Source organism: Electrona antarctica (assembly GCF_951216825.1).
Source record: "Electrona antarctica genome assembly, chromosome: 19".
NCBI classification, from domain to species: Eukaryota; Metazoa; Chordata; class Actinopteri; order Myctophiformes; family Myctophidae; genus Electrona; species Electrona antarctica.
In genome coordinates this window covers 761,122-779,714 of record NC_136800.1, presented here as the reverse complement: position 1 = coordinate 779,714, position 18,593 = coordinate 761,122, and the positions used below count along the sequence as shown (strand labels likewise).

The following is an 18,593-nucleotide window of genomic DNA, read 5'->3' as shown; positions in this document are numbered from 1 at the left end:
AAAACACCACCCAAAGCAGAGGCTTAAAAAGCTTATCTCCATCGTCCCTCCTCCGCCGCCTCCGTTTCCTCCTCTTGGATTGTTTGCTTCCCTTTATTCCATATTATAGGCCCCAGAATAAAGCCACAGGCAGATTGCCAGGATGCTCTCCCCACCCGGGGCCAGGATGATAAGGCCACTTAGGGGTTAGCGAGGTTATATGGACGACATGGGACGTGTAGAGAGTGTTATAGAGGGGCAGGGGTCTGAAATCCCGTAAGAGGGCACTTTTGGACCAAAAAATGTGAACATAGCAGATCTACAAGCTCACAACGCATCGCAGAGCGACACGTTGAGAGCTTGTAGATTGTAGACAGCTTTTTTTGGGGTAGCGGGGGAACCCAGCACGCTAGTGGAGATGCAGGTGTAACGACCTGGATTTCTAAACAAATTTGTTCAACGCAAAATGCTGTGTTCAAGTTCAGGAGACTCAGGAGGGGAAAAAAGCCATTCTCCTTGAATGCTGCCTTCCGGCGTGGCATGGAAAGGAGAGGAGTGGCATTTGCATTTCTTTCACCACAGTAAATGCTGCATCCGTGGTCTGGAGAGGGCAGTTGTTTTTACAGACAGGTAAAAGGGGGCAGGGGCCTGAAGCCCCCTTTGATGTCTATTGCGTTATTCATAGTCTGGATTTTCGGTGGTGAGGTGACCACCGAACTACAACATGACGTCACAGAGCCGCGGTGAAGAGCAAACCACTGCCACCGCCCCAGCCCAATCTCTCTATTTTTACTCACCACCACTCAACGTTATTTCAGCACCGGTGGTCACCTCACCACCGAAAATCCAGACTATATGAATGAGCCTTATGTGTGCACGACGTCCCTGATGGAACAAAATCATTCTCAATCCACCGTGTCGTGACCGGCGCGCCTGCCGCTGGGCCGATAGTGAACCTCGTCATCCGAGTCCTCCGGCAGTGGCGGCGGGAAGCAGTGGTCGAAGTTGTGCCTCAGGCGCTTCTCGATCTGGAAGCTGCGCTCGTAGGCGTGCGTGCTGTTGTACTCCTGCTCCTTGAGCTTGGCGTAGTAGTCGGAGAACTTGTTGAAGAGGATGGAGATGGGCATGCCGTTGAGGATGATGCCGAAGGAGATGCAGCCGAACGCCACGCAGCGGCCCAGGTAGGAGATGGGAACCACGTCCCCGTAGCCCACGGTGGACATGCTCACCTGTGTATGAATATGCAAAAAACAATTATGTCAAACTTGTGTTCTCCAAGAAGGAGACGATTACATTCAATGAAACACCAATACACATCAGTGTTGTTTTCGTCGACTAAGACTAAGACTACCTTTTTCCACTGACAAACTAAATGTAAACTAAATGAAAACTAAGCTATGATGACTAAACTAAGACTACATATATGGACAATTTCATCAACAAATTAAAAACTAGACTAAAAGTTAGGAAAGGACTAGTGGACAAGAGGTCCAGTATAACTCATTTTACACTTGGTTGCATGCTGAAAATAGCAGATCTACAAGCTCACAACGTGAGCTTGCAGATCTGCTATTTTAAGTGTAAAATCAGTCATTACGACGGCATCAAGGCCCGCCGACTAAATCAACTATAGATTTAGTCGACTAAAATCCTATGATATTTAGTCGACTAAAACACTAAGACATTCCAGGTGACTAAAACGTGACTAAAACTAAAATTTTAATTTGCTGCCAAAAACAGGGAGGTGCTGTTGATAGCAAGAAAGACCAATCTTCTCAAGAATCACATCATTCACATTTTGCAAATGTGGATGATCATTGTGAACAATGTGTAAACGATGAAACTAACTTAATAGCTTTAATTCCATAGTATACACATTATAGGTTTTGCTGTTCGCCATGTTCATCAATCATGAAAAGAAGTGAGGTCAAAAGAAGCACTGCGCTTCTTGTTTGTACTGTACGAATGGATGTTAATCCGTAAAATCTACTTCTCCACATCAAGGGACGATCCCACTCTAAATCATGTTTCTGGTTGTTTTTACTATAGTGACCATGGGAATGACTCATACATGAAAAATGTCTTCTAAATCATCAACAGTTTTCTGAAATACCTATGTTTCTGTATCAGTGGTGCTCAATATTTCAAAAATTATTATATATTATATTATATTTCAATATTTCAAAAGCAAAGATTTGAGTTAAAAACGTTTGCTCTAAAATAACATATATTCAAAGATTTGAGGCACATTTTCACGATTTTTCAAAAATAGCAGACCTACAAGCTCGTAGCTTGTAGATCTGCTATTTTTTATTTCAAAATTTTTATTCTTAAAACACCAAAAGGCGTTCCCGTCCAGAATGGGTTAAAAAGGGGTGTTACATTAGAATTCCTTTCCTGCCTCGAACCGTGCCCCATCCATGACACTGCAAGGCTTCTAGCTGTCAATGAAGACATGCATTTTGTTTTACAGACAAGACTGATCGGATGTGTTGTTCCAGGCATTATGTCACACACAACTGAGATTAAACATCTCTAGCGCTTCACTGAAATCCCTGCAGTGTCTGGTCTGAAATGCAACTCATTACACAGCATTACATGAGCTTAGGCATACAGTGCAACTTAACAGATGCCACCCGTCAGACATGAGAGTACGTCCTTAATCAAAGAGGGGGAAACATGGGGGATCATGCTGATGATGACGACCAGACACACTGTCATCTAATAATACCTTGTGTTGGGGAGGTTCACACGAAGGCACATTATAATACTAGGATTATATAATTATACTTATCAACAACAGAGATTGTTGTCTCACTCCATTGTGAATAAGTAGAATGAAGCGAACGGTTCACTGATCCAGGGCTTATACAGTATACTGCTCTCACCTAGCTTAATGATAGAGAGGTGCTTTTTGAAAAATGTACTTATTTTTTCCTCCACTAGGCCAGAATGGGGGATTATGATTTTGCCCCTGTCAGTTCGTGTGTCAGTGTGTCTGTGTGGGTGTGTCGTCTGTGAACAGCTAATATTGGACACTGCTCAACCAATCGGCGTGAAACTTTGCGCGCGCACTCCCAGTTGGCCAAGGAAGAATCTCCACCCATCATTCCCAACTTGGAATCACATGTCGAGGGGCCTCGATACTAACCTGACTCCGCCAGATGGGGCAGCAGAGAGTACACTGGGTTCCCCCCTCCTGCTCCCATCTGGGAACTCTCAGGCAGACTTGATGCTCCGGCCACAAAACGGCCTGGCCAATCAGCGGCAGCTAGAGGCGGGATCAAGGCAGCACTGTGTATGCCTTGTACTGTGCCTGTGTACTCTCTGCTGCCCCATCTGGCGGAGTCAGGTTACCTCGATACAGAAAACCTCCACTTTGTATTCACAGTTCACACTTCTGCCCCATAGGCGGTCTGACAAACGTGAACGGTTCGGTTTCCCCCAGAGCTTCATAATAAATAACACTTTATTTCTTTCCCCACGATAATTGTTCACTTTAAACTACAGCAAGTGTTCAAGGGCATGTACACATTTTATTATAGAGGGTATGCGCGTGACATCATCATCAAACCCGGAGGTTATGTAGGAACGCCTACTGAGTGGCTAAAAATTACTTTCTGGCCTTTACAGCCCATACATCCATGCAGAAAAGTCCTATCTGATTGCATTAAACAACGTTAAACAATGTTAAACTCACTTTGCCTCTCACTTTGCCACTCGATTTGCCATTCACTTTATGCATGCGCATACCCCTAATTACTGACAGTGATAATGTGACGTTATGATAACAACACATGACTTCTCCTAGCCTTTGAACCAGCACCATGCAATGTTTCCAATCTCCTGACCATAAACCAAAAAATCACACCCGTGTGAACTGAGTGGTGTAAGGTCTTATATAGCCTGATCAGCTCTGATCTGACGTCATGTCTGACGTAATGAAATCACACCCGGGTGAACTGGGTGACCGTAGCAACCATGCTCATTTTTTGGTACGAACAGACAGACAGACAGACAGACAGACACGTAAACTAACAAAGCCAGTCGTAGGAGTGGTTTACACCACTCAAAAAAAGGCAAAACTGAAAATACTTGTAACACTGCTGTTTAGGCAGGTCCAACAAATAGGACCTGCGATAACAGAGTCAAACAGACACACATGCTGAGACTTTGGAGGTTGAAACTGGCAGTGGTGGAAAGTAACTAAGTATTTCCAATTTCCAATACTTCTACTCCACTATATGTCAGATCCAAATATTGTACTTTTACTCTTATTACATGTATTTGAAAACATTAGTTACTATAGTTACTTTGTAGATTTAGATTATTACAAAACATACATTACCCACTTCAGCCCTGTATCCATTTTGGCCATTTGAAAATAGCCGATCTACACGCTCACAATGCGTCGCGGTGCGACGCATTGTGAGCGTGGAGATCTGCTATTTTCAACATATTTTCAGACATTTGAAAACTTGAAATGAGACATTCTGCATAAAGAGTACTTTTGACTTTTGGTACTTTAAGTACATTTTGATACCAATACTTTTGCTCGAGTAAATGTTTAATTCCAGACTTTTACTATTTCTATTGCAGTATTGATAATGACTCAAGTACAAAGTGTGAGTATACTTTTGTGAGCCCAGTGCCGTCGCTACCTATACGTGCAATACGCACTGCGCGTATGCCGAGGAGGGCAACAAAATGTTGCCAAGCCGACCCTCATAATGGTACTCACCGTTGTATCTTATATAACAAGGTTGGATGGTCCTCCCTGACAGAGAGACGAGAACTGCATTGGCACCTATATTCTTGTATAAAGCTATGGTTGGAGATTGTCCTAAATGCATCTCATCTTTTCTGAAATGGTACTCTGAGCCCTACCACACCCGATCGAGTAGTTTCCCCAAATTCAAGGTACCAAAAGTTAACTCTGAACTTGGTAGATCTGCCTTTAGCTTCTGTGGCCCTAATGTAGCTTTTAGCGTAGGTTCAATAAGGAAGATCCTAACCATTCTATTCGGCTTCATAATAATAATAATCTACGTCATTTCCGTTCCCACGCTGTCAAAGCTCGTTCATTCACAAAACCAAGCACGAGCACTTTCGCAGCTCAGCCAACCAGCGATTAGGCTCGTTCTTTAAAATGCCTTGCCTCTAACCTGTCATTCTCCTTACAGCCAGCGACCAACCCACCTCCAACCCCAGCTCCACCTTGCTAAAATCCTGGAGCCAAACGGGAAACTCTACCACCATCAGCGTCTAGACTCCATGGGGGGTTCTCTCCCTATCAATTTTATGCCTGCTAAAATGCCCATGGAGTCTAATTGCCAAACAATCTCTTGCAATAAACAATTGTCATTTTGCCTGCTCCAATGCTGCCAATTTTTCTAAATAAAAATTATTATATCATATTGGTGTGATCTCTCCTTTTATTGAAATACATGGAATGACCTGCAAACGACATTAAAAGTGACCACATTGGTAGTACCCTCAAGTCGTTTTAAAACCTTGGTGAGAACACAGACCCCCACAATACAGTATGTAACTGTTCTTTAGATCATTTTGAAATTTGTCTTAGCTTTTTATTTGTAAATGTAATGTCATTTATTTTTTAATGTAATTCACATGTATACCTACTTGTTTTTATTTTCCTGATCTTCTCATCAGAAGATGTGATGTTTTTCTATGTGATATTGTATTACTCGACGACACTGAAAATGAGTTTGATTTACTCAGTGTAATTTCGAGAATAAATAAACTTATGAATGAATGAATAACTATTTTCTCCATGCATGGCTCCATAATAACGCACGCCCATGTGTGCGTCCTCGCCAACGGTGAAAGCAGATAACGTATAGCGATGTCGTCGGGAAATAATATGCGAGTAGCAGTGTTGATTTCGTCGACTAAAACTAAGACGAAAAATGTTTGTCGACTACCTTTTTCCACTGACGAAAACTAAATGGAAACTAAATAAAAACTAAGCTATGGTGACTAAAACTAAGAATAAATATACTGACAATTCCGTCAACAAATAAAAACTAGGCTAAAATGTTAGGAAGGGACTAGTGGACAAGAGATCCAGTATAAGTCATTTTACACTTGGTTGTGTAAAACCGCTGTGACGCGTTGTGAGCTTGTAGATCAGCTGTTTTCAGCAAGTGTGAAATCAGTCATTACGACGGCATCAAGGCCCACCAAAAAACATTTTAGTCAACTAAATCAACTGTAGGTTTAGTCGACTAAAATGTAGTCGAGTAAAGCTAAAACATTCCGTGTGACTAAAATGTGACTAAAACTAAATGAAAACTATTCAAGAGACTATGACTAAAACTAAATGTGCTGCCAAAAACAACACTGGCGAGTATAGGGCAACCAAATGGTCAGCCACGTCCCTGTGGCAGCAGCCTATTACTCACCGCAGCCCACCACCAGGCATCTGGAATGCTGCTGAAAGGGGTCCCCGGCTGGTCCTGCTCCACAGCGTGCATCAGAGCTGAGAAGCTGAAGATGCCCATGGCAATGAACAGGAACAAGCAGCACACCTGTAGGGAATACATGCAAATGTGCGTTTTTTGGACATATTATTATAGAGGGTATGCGCATGCATAAAGTGAAATCAAGTGGCAAAGGGACAGGCAAAGTGAGTTTAACATTGTTTAATGTCGTTTAATGCAATCAGATATGACTTTTCTGTTTGGATGCATGGGCTGTCAAGGCCAGAAAGTAGTTTTTTGCCACTCAGTAGGCATTCCTGCATAACTTCCTGGTTTGATGATGATGTCACGCGCATACCCTCTATTACATGTTGGGAAATATAGTGTAAAGTAAATCTAAAAAGATACGGTAATTTTGAGGTATTTGTGCTTTAGTAATTCCAAATTCCAATACTTTTGCTTCTACTCCACTACATCTCAAAGATTGTACTTTTACTCCACTACATTTATTTATTTGACAACTTTAGTTACTAGATACTTTGTACATTTTGATTATTATTACAAAACATACATTAACCACTTCGACCCTATATGCATTTACAAGCCCCCAATGTGTCGCAATGTGAAGCATAGGCTATGTTGGGCACCTGAGCGTCATGCGCACTGTACCTGCTCAGAGCACTGGCGGATGGTGAAGCCAAACGCTCTCATTCCCGTGGAGTGGCGAGCCAGCTTCAGAATACGGAAGATGCGCATCAGCTTGACCACCTTCAGCACTTTGCTGACCTTGCTGACCCGGGCCATGGTCTTCAGGTCCTCCTGGGCGCCGAGGTCCTCCGAATCCGTGAACATCTCGAAGACGATCTGGAGAAAGTAGGGCATGACGGCCACCAGGTCCACAAAGTTGAGCGCGCTTTTCAAAAAGTGTTTGATGTTGCTCGTCGTGAAAAGACGCAGGAAGTACTCCAGGGTGAAGAAGACGATGGAGAAGATCTCCACCCACTCCATGTAGGTCTTGCCGTATAATTTGTACACCCTGAGCTCCTTGACTGTGTTCAGAGTCATGGCCACGATGGAGATGAGGACCAATAGGCTGGAAAACACGGCGAAGGCTTTCGCCGCCAGCGAGGAGTACGGATTCTCTATCAGGTCCCACAGGACCTTTCGCAAACCACCGAGGAACATGGTCTTGTAGCAATCCTCGTCCTGGTGAGGCTTGATCTCAGCAATCAGCTCTTTTGTGACCTTCAGTTGGTCTTTGATCTCGTCGACTTTTTCCTCAAATGAAATCCGACAGCATCTGAAAAGAAAGAGAGAGTCGCCGTTAATGTGTTTTTCATATACCTGCGCGGAACAGACACAGAAACTCACACACACAAACCCCTTGGTACAATTGCATGTTGTTTTTGGCAGCAAATTTTGATTTTAGTTTTAGTCATAGTCTCTTCAATAGTTTTAGTAGTGTTAGTCTAGTTTTAGTCGACTAAATAGCATAGGATTTTAGTCTAAAATGTATTTTGGAGGGCCTTGATGCCGTCATAATGACTGTTTTTAAACTTTCTGAAAATTGCCGATCTACAAGCTCACAAGCTTGAGCTTGTAGATCGGCTATTTTCAGCATGAAACCAAGTGTAAAATGACTTATATTGGAATATCTTGTCCTAACATTTTAGTCTAGTTTTTATTTGTTTTTAAATTGTCGTCTTAGTTTTAGTCATCATAGCTTAGTTTTCATTTAGTTTCCATTTAGTTTTCGTCGGTGGAAAAAGGCAGTTGACGAACATTTTTCGTCTTAGTTTTAGTCGACAAAAACAACACTGGTTCAGAGGGAGATCTGAGTGCACCTTGGTGTGTCCCTCATTCTCAGTCCCCAGAACGACATCTCTTCATCGAAGTTGATGGGACACAGGCTCTCCATCACCCATATGACGTTGCTGCAGTAGAAGTGGAAGATGTAGTGGAAGAACATGGGGTCTCTGTCGAAAAAGAACTCGTGGTTGTGAACGTTGTAGTCGTCGCAAAGGGTCAGCCGCTTGACCGGATCTTCGCAGAGGGCGAGGATCCCAATCCGTGTTTTTGGGTAACGGAGGACGAGATGCTTGGGGATGTGAAAGACCTTTCCCCCCACATTGAGGTTGACGACATTTGATCTTCTTGGTTTTGGTTTGTGTGCTGCCTCTTGTTGATCATCCAGATTGTCCATAGACCCCCATGCTTTCACAGAGCTGACTTGCGAAAAGGGGAATTCGTCCTCCTTTTCCTCAACGCTCGAATTGAAGCTCACATCTCGTTTTATGCTGGCAAAAAGGCTGGAGCGGCGCTTTTTCAACACCTTCAATTTAGGCGGCGGCCTTTTGCCTTCCATACCGACGATGGCACAGACTGCTGTTATCCTCCCAATGAAGTTATCTGGCTAAATTCAGGCCCACACAGTGGACACCTCCAAAAAAAACAACAGTATTCCACAAGACTTATATTCCAACATGGATCCTTTGTAGACTCATGAATTCTGCCATCCGGGTGAATGAAAGAAAGACAGAAATGAGGACAGAAAGAGCTGCCACGTTTTCCTCTCAGCGTGCAAGAAGATCAGCATCACATGAGGAGGATTCAGCCTCCTCACTGATTCTATAATCCTATTGCTGTTCTTTCTGTCCAAACGCAAGTTAAAAATACTGTCCGTGAGGATTAGTGCTGTGATTTAAGGCTTTGGCTTCTAAGAAGAGGAAATGCAAAGAGAGATAGTGGAAAGAGATGTCAGTTTTGTATTGATGACAGGGCTATTAAAAGCGTATGTGCATGCAGTACAGACAGAAACTATATGACCATAGCCTATATACATTTTTTTTGTTTGTACAAGGGAGGACATTTTAATTTTGTTCATGACATAATTCAGGAAAAATTGCTTGTGCTTATGAGCATCCTACTGTACGTGAGGCGAACTTGGTGAAAGTAATGAAATGCTGTTATGAAATGAAAACCACAACAATTTTTTATTCTGCCAATATTTTCCCCATACAATTATAATAAAGTAATGTCAATTGATTGCAGATTCATACAGATTTAACATTTGCAAAACTTCAAAGATCTTCAACAAATCAACAAGAAGTGTGTGGACATTCCTGCTACCTAAACAGTTTTTTTTCACCCACATAAAAAAACCCAATTCTTCAGTTCTTCAGTTTTTTTCTTGCACCCTTAAAAAGACACCAACCCTGAAAAAAGAAAAAAAAAAAACGACACAAAAAATATAAACCAACGGCTTTTCTAAGAAAGAAAAATCAAACCTACTAATGTCCCTTCAGGCCAATAGATTCAGCTGGAAGTGATTGTATTTCATAAATATAATAATGGAAGATCCCTTTTCAAATGTTTTCCTCTGTGAGCTTTGCGTCTGACATGATGACTTATCTTTCCAGTAGAAGACTCATTAGGCCAGAGGTCACAGGTTTAATCCCAGCTGCCACCCTGAGGCAATGAAGCGTGTAAACGTTTCCTTAACTTTACCTGTTCACTCATTGTAAGATAGACCTGTTATTGAAATTCAGTTGACATGTCAGTACAGCCGTTATGAGACAGAGGACAGATACAGAAAATGAGATTAAAGTAACTACAAAATAAATCAGGAGTTACTTATCGTCGCACAGGCCAGGGTTAGGAAAAGAGCAGCCTTATACTACAGAAATCTTGCTTGGCCATCAGCGTTTTAAAATTGGGAATTTGTTGAAAAATCTTTCAAAAAGTAAATTAACAATATAGCATTTTATGTAGACATAGCATGTACTCTATAGTCAGTGTATCATACTCATAGCTTCATTGTCTGAGATATTCTAAGTTGTTAGTAATGGCTATTTCTATGTATTTGATGTATTGTGCTTGCTTAAAGTAAATCGCTCTGGATTAAGAGTGTCTGCTAAATGCCTAAATTGTAAATATGTGTGTGTGTGTGTGTGTGTGTGTGTGTGTGTGTGTGTGTGTGTGTGTGTGTGTGTGTGTGTGTGTGTGTGTGTGTGTGTGTGTGTGTGTGTGTCACTCTTTTTAGCTGGCTATTGTACCGGGGACCGGGGACCCCTAGGGGTCCTTGAGGGAGTTCCAGGGCGTCCCCAGCTAAATGATAGTTTGGAACTTTGGAACCAAATGGACCCTTATCGTAACTCTGAGAGTGTACAAATGTACACTCAAATGTGTACACTCTCTCTAGTTAAATTAACTTTGATTTTACAATATGCATTGGGGTCCCAGATATAGAAGTGGGGGACCGTAGCCAAATTGGCTAATTAGTAATTCAGGTCAAACAGGGGGCCCATACATTTTAAATGGTTGAAAATCAATGGTAGAGCCATACAAAAAATCTTCTCTTATGGGGGTCCTTGGCATACTATTTTCTAATGGGGGGTCCGCAGTAGATCACCCCCTTTTTTCCCTCACTGTATATGTTTCTTTTCCCTTTTTACCTCCTTTATGATGAATTCCTGTTCTGTCCTTTGTCTATATAGAAGTGTCTATTTGTACGTCTCTAAATGTTTTTGATGATTTGAACATGGTGGACCCTATTGGAAACAAGTGTAATGCTTAATTGGGTCGTCCACTCACAGTTAACAGCCTTTGTATTGAGTTTGTGCTTGAAATGTACTGTAATTCTACAAACTGTTAATACATTTTTCAATCAATCAATCAGGATAACCAAGTATTCTAATCATGTTGTTGTCGTTTTTTGTTTTGTTTCTTGTTTTGTTCTTGTTTTTTATACTGCAATCATATATTCTGGATATTCTATATTTCTTATAAACCCCTTGGGCTTAGCGTGTGTGTGTGGTGTGCTCCTAGGGGTGTGCTGGGCTGGCTATTAGTATTTTTGACGCGCGACACCGTCGCGTGAAGAAGTATGAATCTAGGTGCTGCCAGACGGTCGAAAGAGCTGCGCACGTTCTCGGCTGCGCGTAGCTTAAAGCTTGAGTTTTTAGACAGCTGGTGGATGGAAATTAAGCTCCACCTCCGCTGAATTCTTGCGCGACGGCCAGATTCCCGGAAACGCTCTCCTCCGCTCAAGTCTTCCGCGGAGGTGGAGCTTAATTTCCATCCACCAGCTGTCTAAAAACTCAAGCTTTAAGCTGCGCGCAGCTTAAGAAGTGCGCAGCTTAAGAAAGTTTTGCGCTATGGTGTGGAGACACCGTCTCCACACCATAGCTCAAAACGTTTTTAAGCTGCGCACTTCTTAAGCTGCGCGCAGCTTAAAGCTTGAGTTTTTAGACAGCTGGTGGATGGAAAAGAAGCTCCACCTCCGCGGACTTTTTGCGTGGAGGAGAGCGTTTCCGGGAATCTGGCCGTCGCGCAAGAATTCCGCGGAGGTGGAGCTTAATTTCCATCCACCAGCTGTCTAAAAACTCAAGCTTTAAGCTACGCGCAGCCGAGAACGTGCGCAGCTCTTTTGATGGTGTGGCAGCGGCTAGACGGTGTCTGTGACACCGTCTCCACACCATAGCGCAAAACTTTCTTAAGCTGCGCATTTCTTAAGCTGCGCGCAGCTTAAAGCTTGAGTTTTTAGACAGCTGGTGGATGGAAAAGAAGCTCCACCTCCGCGGAAGACTTGAGCGGAGGAGAGCGTTTCCGGGAATCTGGCCGTCGCGCAAGTATTCGGCGGAGGTGGAGCTTAATTTCCATCCACCAGCTGTCTAAAAACTCAAGCTTTAAGCTACGCGCAGCCGAGAACGTGCGCAGCTCTTTCGACCGTCTGGCAGCACCTAGAGGCAGGCTTGCTGCAAGTTGCTTGGCATTGGCAGTTTTCTTTTTTTGTAATAGTCTAGTCTACAACCAAACAGACTCTGTATCAAACACATAATTGTGTAACTAACTGAGCAGTTCCAGAGTAATGATTGTGAATGTATTGTTTTATTGTTTTATATGATTCCAATGATTTTAGTAATGGTATGGTCCTCCGTCCTCCGAACCCCCCGTTTATAATATGGAATGGTACTAGCCCAAGCTACCGGAAATGGAATTTCGAATAAAAATATAAATGTAATCTAAAGAAACATTATTTCAATTCACATTATATACATACATCATGTGTATGCGTGTGGAATGTATACACACGCACAAAAAAAACAACAACAAAAAATATCCCATATATATTATTTATTATTTATTTTTTAATAAAATGAAACCCCGCACCACTTGACTTCCTTTCCGGTCTAAGCTGATAACATGGACGCCAGCCGCGTGCAGCCGATCAAGCTCGCCAGAGTAAGAAACGATTAAATTAACGCCGAAATAACGCCAACCAAACAGATTTACAGAAACCTAAACTGTTAGTGTCACGTTCGGTTGTGAAAGAACGAAACGAGACGCATGTTTGAGCTTCGTATTTGCGATTTTTTGCGAGCCGTTCCCTCGGCCCTTGTTGGTTCCATCATGGAGGCGATATACATGCTTCAGCTAAAGCGATAGCAACATGCTATAGCTAACGTTACTATTGCATATCATGGCAGTGGTGCTTCAATGGATGTTGACTTTGTTTTTAATTCAACATGCTAAACTAATTGCACGTTTGTCATTTTTAGGTCACTAAGGTGCTCGGAAGAACTGGGTCCCAGGGACAATGTACACAGGTAATGTCGATGCGATGCTAAACTGGCTAACAAACTTAACAAGTATAAATGTCTGTCTGTCACTGGTTTCCAAACTTTCATGTCAAGGACCCCCAAATTGACCCTAATTATCCCCGCTGACCCCCATTTGAAGAGATAATATGCCAGGGACCCCCATAAGAAAAGATTTCTACGGCTAAAGCACTTTTCTCAACCATTTTAATTTCAATGACCCCCAGTTTGACATGCATTAGTCTATGAACCCTATTTAATGACATTTCCAACTTTGTACCACAATTTACATTGTAAAACCAGTTAATTTAACTTGAGTGTACAATTTGTATGCTCTAAGTAAGAGTTACATACCCATAAGGGTTCATTTGGTTCCTAACTATCATTTAGCTGGGGACCCCCTGGAACTCCCTCAAGTACCCCCCTGGGGGTCCCCGATCCCACTTCAGGAATCACTGGCCTATGGTCCTATGTAACCACTATTCTCAAAGTATTTGACGAGGTACTGCGATTTTCAAAGTATGCATAATCGTACATTGGGTGATTTAGTAGGTTATGTCAATTTATTTGTTTATTTAATGGCCTAGTACTGTCAGACCTAATAATACTGGGGGTTTAACATTATTGCCCAAGTTAAAATCCATACCTTTTAAGAATAAGGTTTGTTGGTTTCAAGTTGCACTGAATCCCTTCCCTTTGTTGTTTGACAACTTTTCAGACCTCATTCATTTAAGACGACTATACAAATGATATCTATTTGAACTAATGTATAACTAAGTTAACCAATTTATAACTAATTCTAATTAGGTTTTTGTAATTCTAGTCATCCCTTTCTCCTTGACTGTAATAACACATGTAAAACAGCCCAACAATAGTTCATAAAACCTATTTTATCCATCAGTCACCTCAAAAGTAGCCTTTGATGTCCCCTTTTTTCCTTTTTATTGCAGGTCTGGGTAGAGAAGTGATTTGATGTTGTGTTTTCTTTCTTGCAGGTCCGTGTAGAATTTATGGATGACAGCAACCGCTCCATCATCAGGAACGTGAAGGGCCCGGTGAGAGAGGGTGACGTTCTGACGCTCCTGGAGTCTGAGAGAGAGGCCAGGAGGCTGCGATAGGTACGGTCACCATCATGGAAGCAGCTATGGTTAAAGCCAAAACCACACCAAAGGGTCGGGTTGGGACAAAACTGTTTTTTTAAAAAACCCATTTAGACCTGAGAACCGATTCTACAAATTCTGAAAAACCTATGTTTCTATGTCAGTGGTGCTCAAACATTTTCAAGTCAAGGACCCCCAAGATTTATATGTAATTGGCCGCCGACCCCCCCATCTGAAAATATGTTGTTCCAGGGACCCCCCAGAAGCAGAGATTTGAGTTAAATATCGTTCGCTCTGAAAGAATATATATTCAAATATTTGCACTACATTTTCATATTTTTTCAAAAATCGCAGACCTACAAGCTTGTAGCGCGGCGCTATGAGCTTGTAGATCTGCTATTTTTCAATAGCTAAAGTATAACATAATGCTTAAAACACAAAGGGGTTCCCGTCCATGATGGCTATTAAAGCTCAAACCACATCAAAGGGTCGGGTTGGGACAAAGCGTTTTTTAGGTAGACCACACCAATGCAACTCAATGAGTTAAGCTACAAGCTTGTAGATCTGCCATTTTTTTGACAAATCGTGAAAATGTGGTGCAAATCTTTGAATATATTATATTCTTTCAGAGCAAACGTTTTTTAACTCAAATCTTTGCTTCTGGGGACGGGGTCCCTGGAACAACATATTTTCAGATGGGGGTCGGCCGCCCAATTAGATGGGGGTCCTTGACATGAAAATGTTTGAGAACGACTGACAGAAACAGGGTTTTTCAGACATTTGTAGAATCGTCCTCTAGTCTAAATGGGTTAACATACATTTAACAACATTTTCTCTTGGGGGGAGATTACCCACTGTTTAACCACAAGATCTGACCACCCGCCCACCCTGTTAATTTTTGTGTAAAGGTTCACCTGTGCGGCATTAGTTTTGTGCTGCTGCTATGTGGCGTTAACCTGACTCCGCCAGATGGGGCAGCAGAGAGTACACTGGGTTCCCCCCTCCTGCTCCCATCTGGGAACTCTCAGGCAGACTTGATGCCCGGCCACAAAACGGCCTGGCCAATCAGCAGCAGCTAGAGGCGGGATAGCTGCTGCCCCATCTGGCGGAGTCAGGTTAATGTGGCGTTGGCCCAGCTTCTATTATGTGTTGCATACAGTCGTGCATATGATGTGAATTGGCCATGTTCGAGGGTGGTGAGTCCAGGTGGAGAAGGGGGTACAGATTGGGCGAGCACCTTTTCAGCAGGGAGAATATACTGGGTCGCATAGCGTGTTCCTCAACATGTGTTGAACCCTTGACGGTGAAACTGATCACTCGGGTAAAAATGTATTGGCAATTTCTGACTTGTGTATCTTGAGGACACCTGGTCATTCTAAACCAATGGTTCTCAAACATTCTTTGCTAGAGTTTCCCCCGTTAACCATAATTCATTAGCGGAGTACCCTGCTCACCAGTTCTCCCTGACATTTGGTGTTTCTTTAACTTTATTTATTTTTGTCTGCTATTTTATTATTTTTTTGAGTGGTGTAAACCACTCCTACAACTGGCTTTGTTAGTCTGTCTGTGCTCAAAAAATGAGCACGGTTGCTATGGTCACCCAGTTCACACGGGTGTGATTTCATTACGTCAGACCACAGCTGATCGGTCTATATAAGACCTTACACGACTCTGTTCACACGGGTGTCATTTTTTAATATTCAAACTCACTCGGGTCAAATGATGACCTTGTAAAGGCCTATTCATAGTCTGGATGTTTGGTGGTGAGGTGACCACCGAAGCTGTAATAACGTGGAGCGGTGGTGAGTAAAAACAGAAGGGCTGGGGAGAGAGCGGTGGTTTGCTCTTCACCGTGGCTCAGTGACGTCATGTAGTTCGGTGGTCACCTCACCACTGAAAATGCAGACTATGAATAACGCTTTATTGGTGGTTTGGTTTAGGACCACTATTTGAGAAACGATGGTCTACATTGCCCCAATAATAACCAAGTAACAGGTCGTGTGTGGAAGACCGTCGAAGTGGAGTGAAGACTAAATTGAGAAGAAAAATTAAATGCACATTGGAAAAGGCTCTTGTTGAATGCAATGGGCATGTGTAGATGTATTTACAATGTATTAATAACTTTGATTGAATACTTTATTGGCAGAAATGGTACAGAGTACAGTCAAACACTAAGTCCAAAAGGATATCGCTGAAAAAAAGTCCTTGCGGGCTTGTTTCCATTCAGGTCCTGGGAAACTGCTTTCCTTTTTTGATTTAGCTGGAACAGTAAAATGATCAGATATTTGACACTGTTCCCTTCTCTTGCAGTGCCCAGTGGAGATGTGTGGGGTGCCGATCCAAGGTGTGGAGGAGTGATGGTGACCAGTTCTATTGCCTGCATTGGCTTACATCTCTGACTTTGTTTGTTGACGTTTGTTAAAAAATAAATTTGGTAATTGATGGCTGAAGGAAGTCCTGTGTTCTGTCATTGTTTTTGAGCTTGGTTGTAATATTGATGAAGAGAAAAATATCATTATTCTGGAAAGTGGTTTTATAAACCATTGTCGTAGACTACTTCTTATGATGATCAATACATCGCTATATAAATCTTGTGAAAGCTAGATTTTTCCAAGCAATTTATGTTTAAGAATGATTTGATCATACAATCTGATTCTAACTAATACTAAAACTTTTGTATTCATTTTTTTTGGTCAAACAATTATGAAACTAAGCACAGCATTAAAGTAGACATTTAATCTTGAGTTACAACTTGCCATTTTACATTATGACATGGTTAATAATTTAAACCAAATTCAATATGGGGGAATAAACTGCTGGTGTCATTTTATATATAGGAGCACTGTGTTGACATTTCATTAAAATTACTAGCAATGTCTTAATTTGTGCACAACTGCACATCAATGTTGTTCTGAATCTTAAAAAAATAGTGTACAAGCAAGCCATTTCTATTTGCAGAAACTATTTAGCTGGTGGGAGAATGTTTAGGTGGCCAGTGGCCACCATATAGACAAAGCTACTTGGGCTGGGATGACCAACTCCTTGTATGTTAATGTTTTTTAATAAAATACTGCAGATAAGTGCCACATCTACATGGCAAGAGCATATGTATAAAATGCTGATTTGGCATTTAATTTCATCTAGATTTCACAGGTGGTGCTACAACTACTTACCTGAAATGTATTCTAAAATAAATATCTCCTGCTAATACAACTATTTTATTTAATCATATATAGATGTTTCACTTTTAAGTATGGGTTTAGGAACATCCCCACCAAGCAGATAAAGATAACCATATCGTTGACCATTGTCTAGTCTGGTTAGTTGTGGTGTGAACTCTGCCACCAGTTAGAACTTCTAGTTGGCTTGAACAGCCCTTCAGACAGTTCTCAATATACCCAGTAGAGGGCAGCATCACTACAATTTGGTCCAGGGTTCAGCAGGTGAGAACAGAATTACATTCAATCACAGCTATGCAACGGCGCTCTAGATTAATTTAATGATAACGTCTTGATAGAGTAATGAATGTGGTGGAGATTTGCAAAGTCACACTTAATTCCTGTTTGTGTTAGTCAAAAACTGAAAATACACAATAGGCCTATATAGGCCTACACAGTACAGCATACAGTAAGCGTCTATAATAAGAAATACACTACACTGTTACAAATATGATATTAGCCCATGATATGGCATCCGTTAGTGTCATGCTACTGTATATGCATGGTGACAAAATGTCATAGTATTGCTTTGAAAAATATCATGGCATCACAATTATGTTATACTGTGCTATGGCTTCAAAAATACATAATGTGGCATCCAAAACATCAAGCTATTTAATTTAATAGCACTGGTAAATGACATGCTATGGGTATCTGGCATTGGAAAAATAATGAATCTGTCCTCATGGTTATATGTTAGGGTATGTGTAGCTGATGTTGCACATCAGTTAATGGCGATCCTAATAAATTCAAACCCAAACATATGTCATAAAAAGTGATATAGTAGGCCTATCTAAAAACATACCATTATGTCAAAGAAATGTCATACCATATGGCAGAGGTTGCCAAAGTGGGGTCCGGGGACCCCCAGGGGTCCTTGAGGGAGTTCCAGGGAGTCCCCATGGCCAATGATAGTCCTAGTTAGGAACCAAATGGATACTTATGGGTCTGTAACTCTGAGAGTGTACAAAGGTTCATAAAAATAGCAATAAAACACAGGCAAGTAGTTAGTTACAATGGTAAATGCCATTACATGGGGGTCTGTAGACTAATATGCATGTCAAACTAGGGGTCCTTGAAATTAAACAGGTTGAGAATCACTGCTAGAGTCGTAAAAATCTTCTCTTATGGGGGTCTTTGGCATATCTCTTCAAATGGGGGTCCGCGGGCTGATGAGTGTCAATTTGGGGACCACGGACCGGGGGCGACTGTGGCTCAAGAGGTACAGCAGGTCATCCAATGATCCATGGGTCG

The 18,593-nt window shown here is 41.9% G+C and overlaps 2 protein-coding genes across 2 annotated transcripts; one reads left to right on the top strand and one right to left on the bottom strand.

Annotated features, from left to right (window-relative positions):
* Nucleotides 1–884: 884 nt before the first annotated feature.
* On the bottom strand, nucleotides 885–8,787 carry LOC306943763 (potassium voltage-gated channel subfamily V member 2; the record flags this gene model as incomplete). Its single annotated transcript, XM_079530293.1, has 4 exons — nucleotides 885–1,208; nucleotides 6,405–6,530; nucleotides 7,092–7,722; nucleotides 8,267–8,787. The coding sequence occupies 4 exons, from the start codon at nucleotides 8,785–8,787 to the stop codon at nucleotides 885–887; spliced, it is 1,602 nt and encodes a 533-aa protein (XP_079386419.1).
* Nucleotides 8,788–12,560: 3,773 nt separating this feature from the next.
* rps28 (ribosomal protein S28) lies at nucleotides 12,561–16,575 on the top strand. Its single transcript, XM_079529894.1, has 4 exons — nucleotides 12,561–12,665; nucleotides 12,983–13,030; nucleotides 14,017–14,139; nucleotides 16,432–16,575. The coding sequence occupies exons 1-3, from the start codon at nucleotides 12,627–12,629 to the stop codon at nucleotides 14,137–14,139; spliced, it is 210 nt and encodes a 69-aa protein (XP_079386020.1). The 5' UTR covers nucleotides 12,561–12,626; the 3' UTR covers nucleotides 16,432–16,575.
* The last annotated feature ends 2,018 nt before the right edge of the window (nucleotides 16,576–18,593 follow it).

Excerpts from the sequence above, each read along its gene's own strand:
- rps28 (XM_079529894.1), top strand. The coding sequence starts at position 12,627 with ATGGACGCCAGCCGCGTGCAGCCGATCAAGCTCGCCAGA. Across the intron at positions 12,666-12,982 it reads AGCCGATCAAGCTCGCCAGA|GTCACTAAGGTGCTCGGAAG; the intron begins GTAAGAAACGAT and ends TGTCATTTTTAG. Across the intron at positions 13,031-14,016 it reads CCCAGGGACAATGTACACAG|GTCCGTGTAGAATTTATGGA; the intron begins GTAATGTCGATG and ends TCTTTCTTGCAG.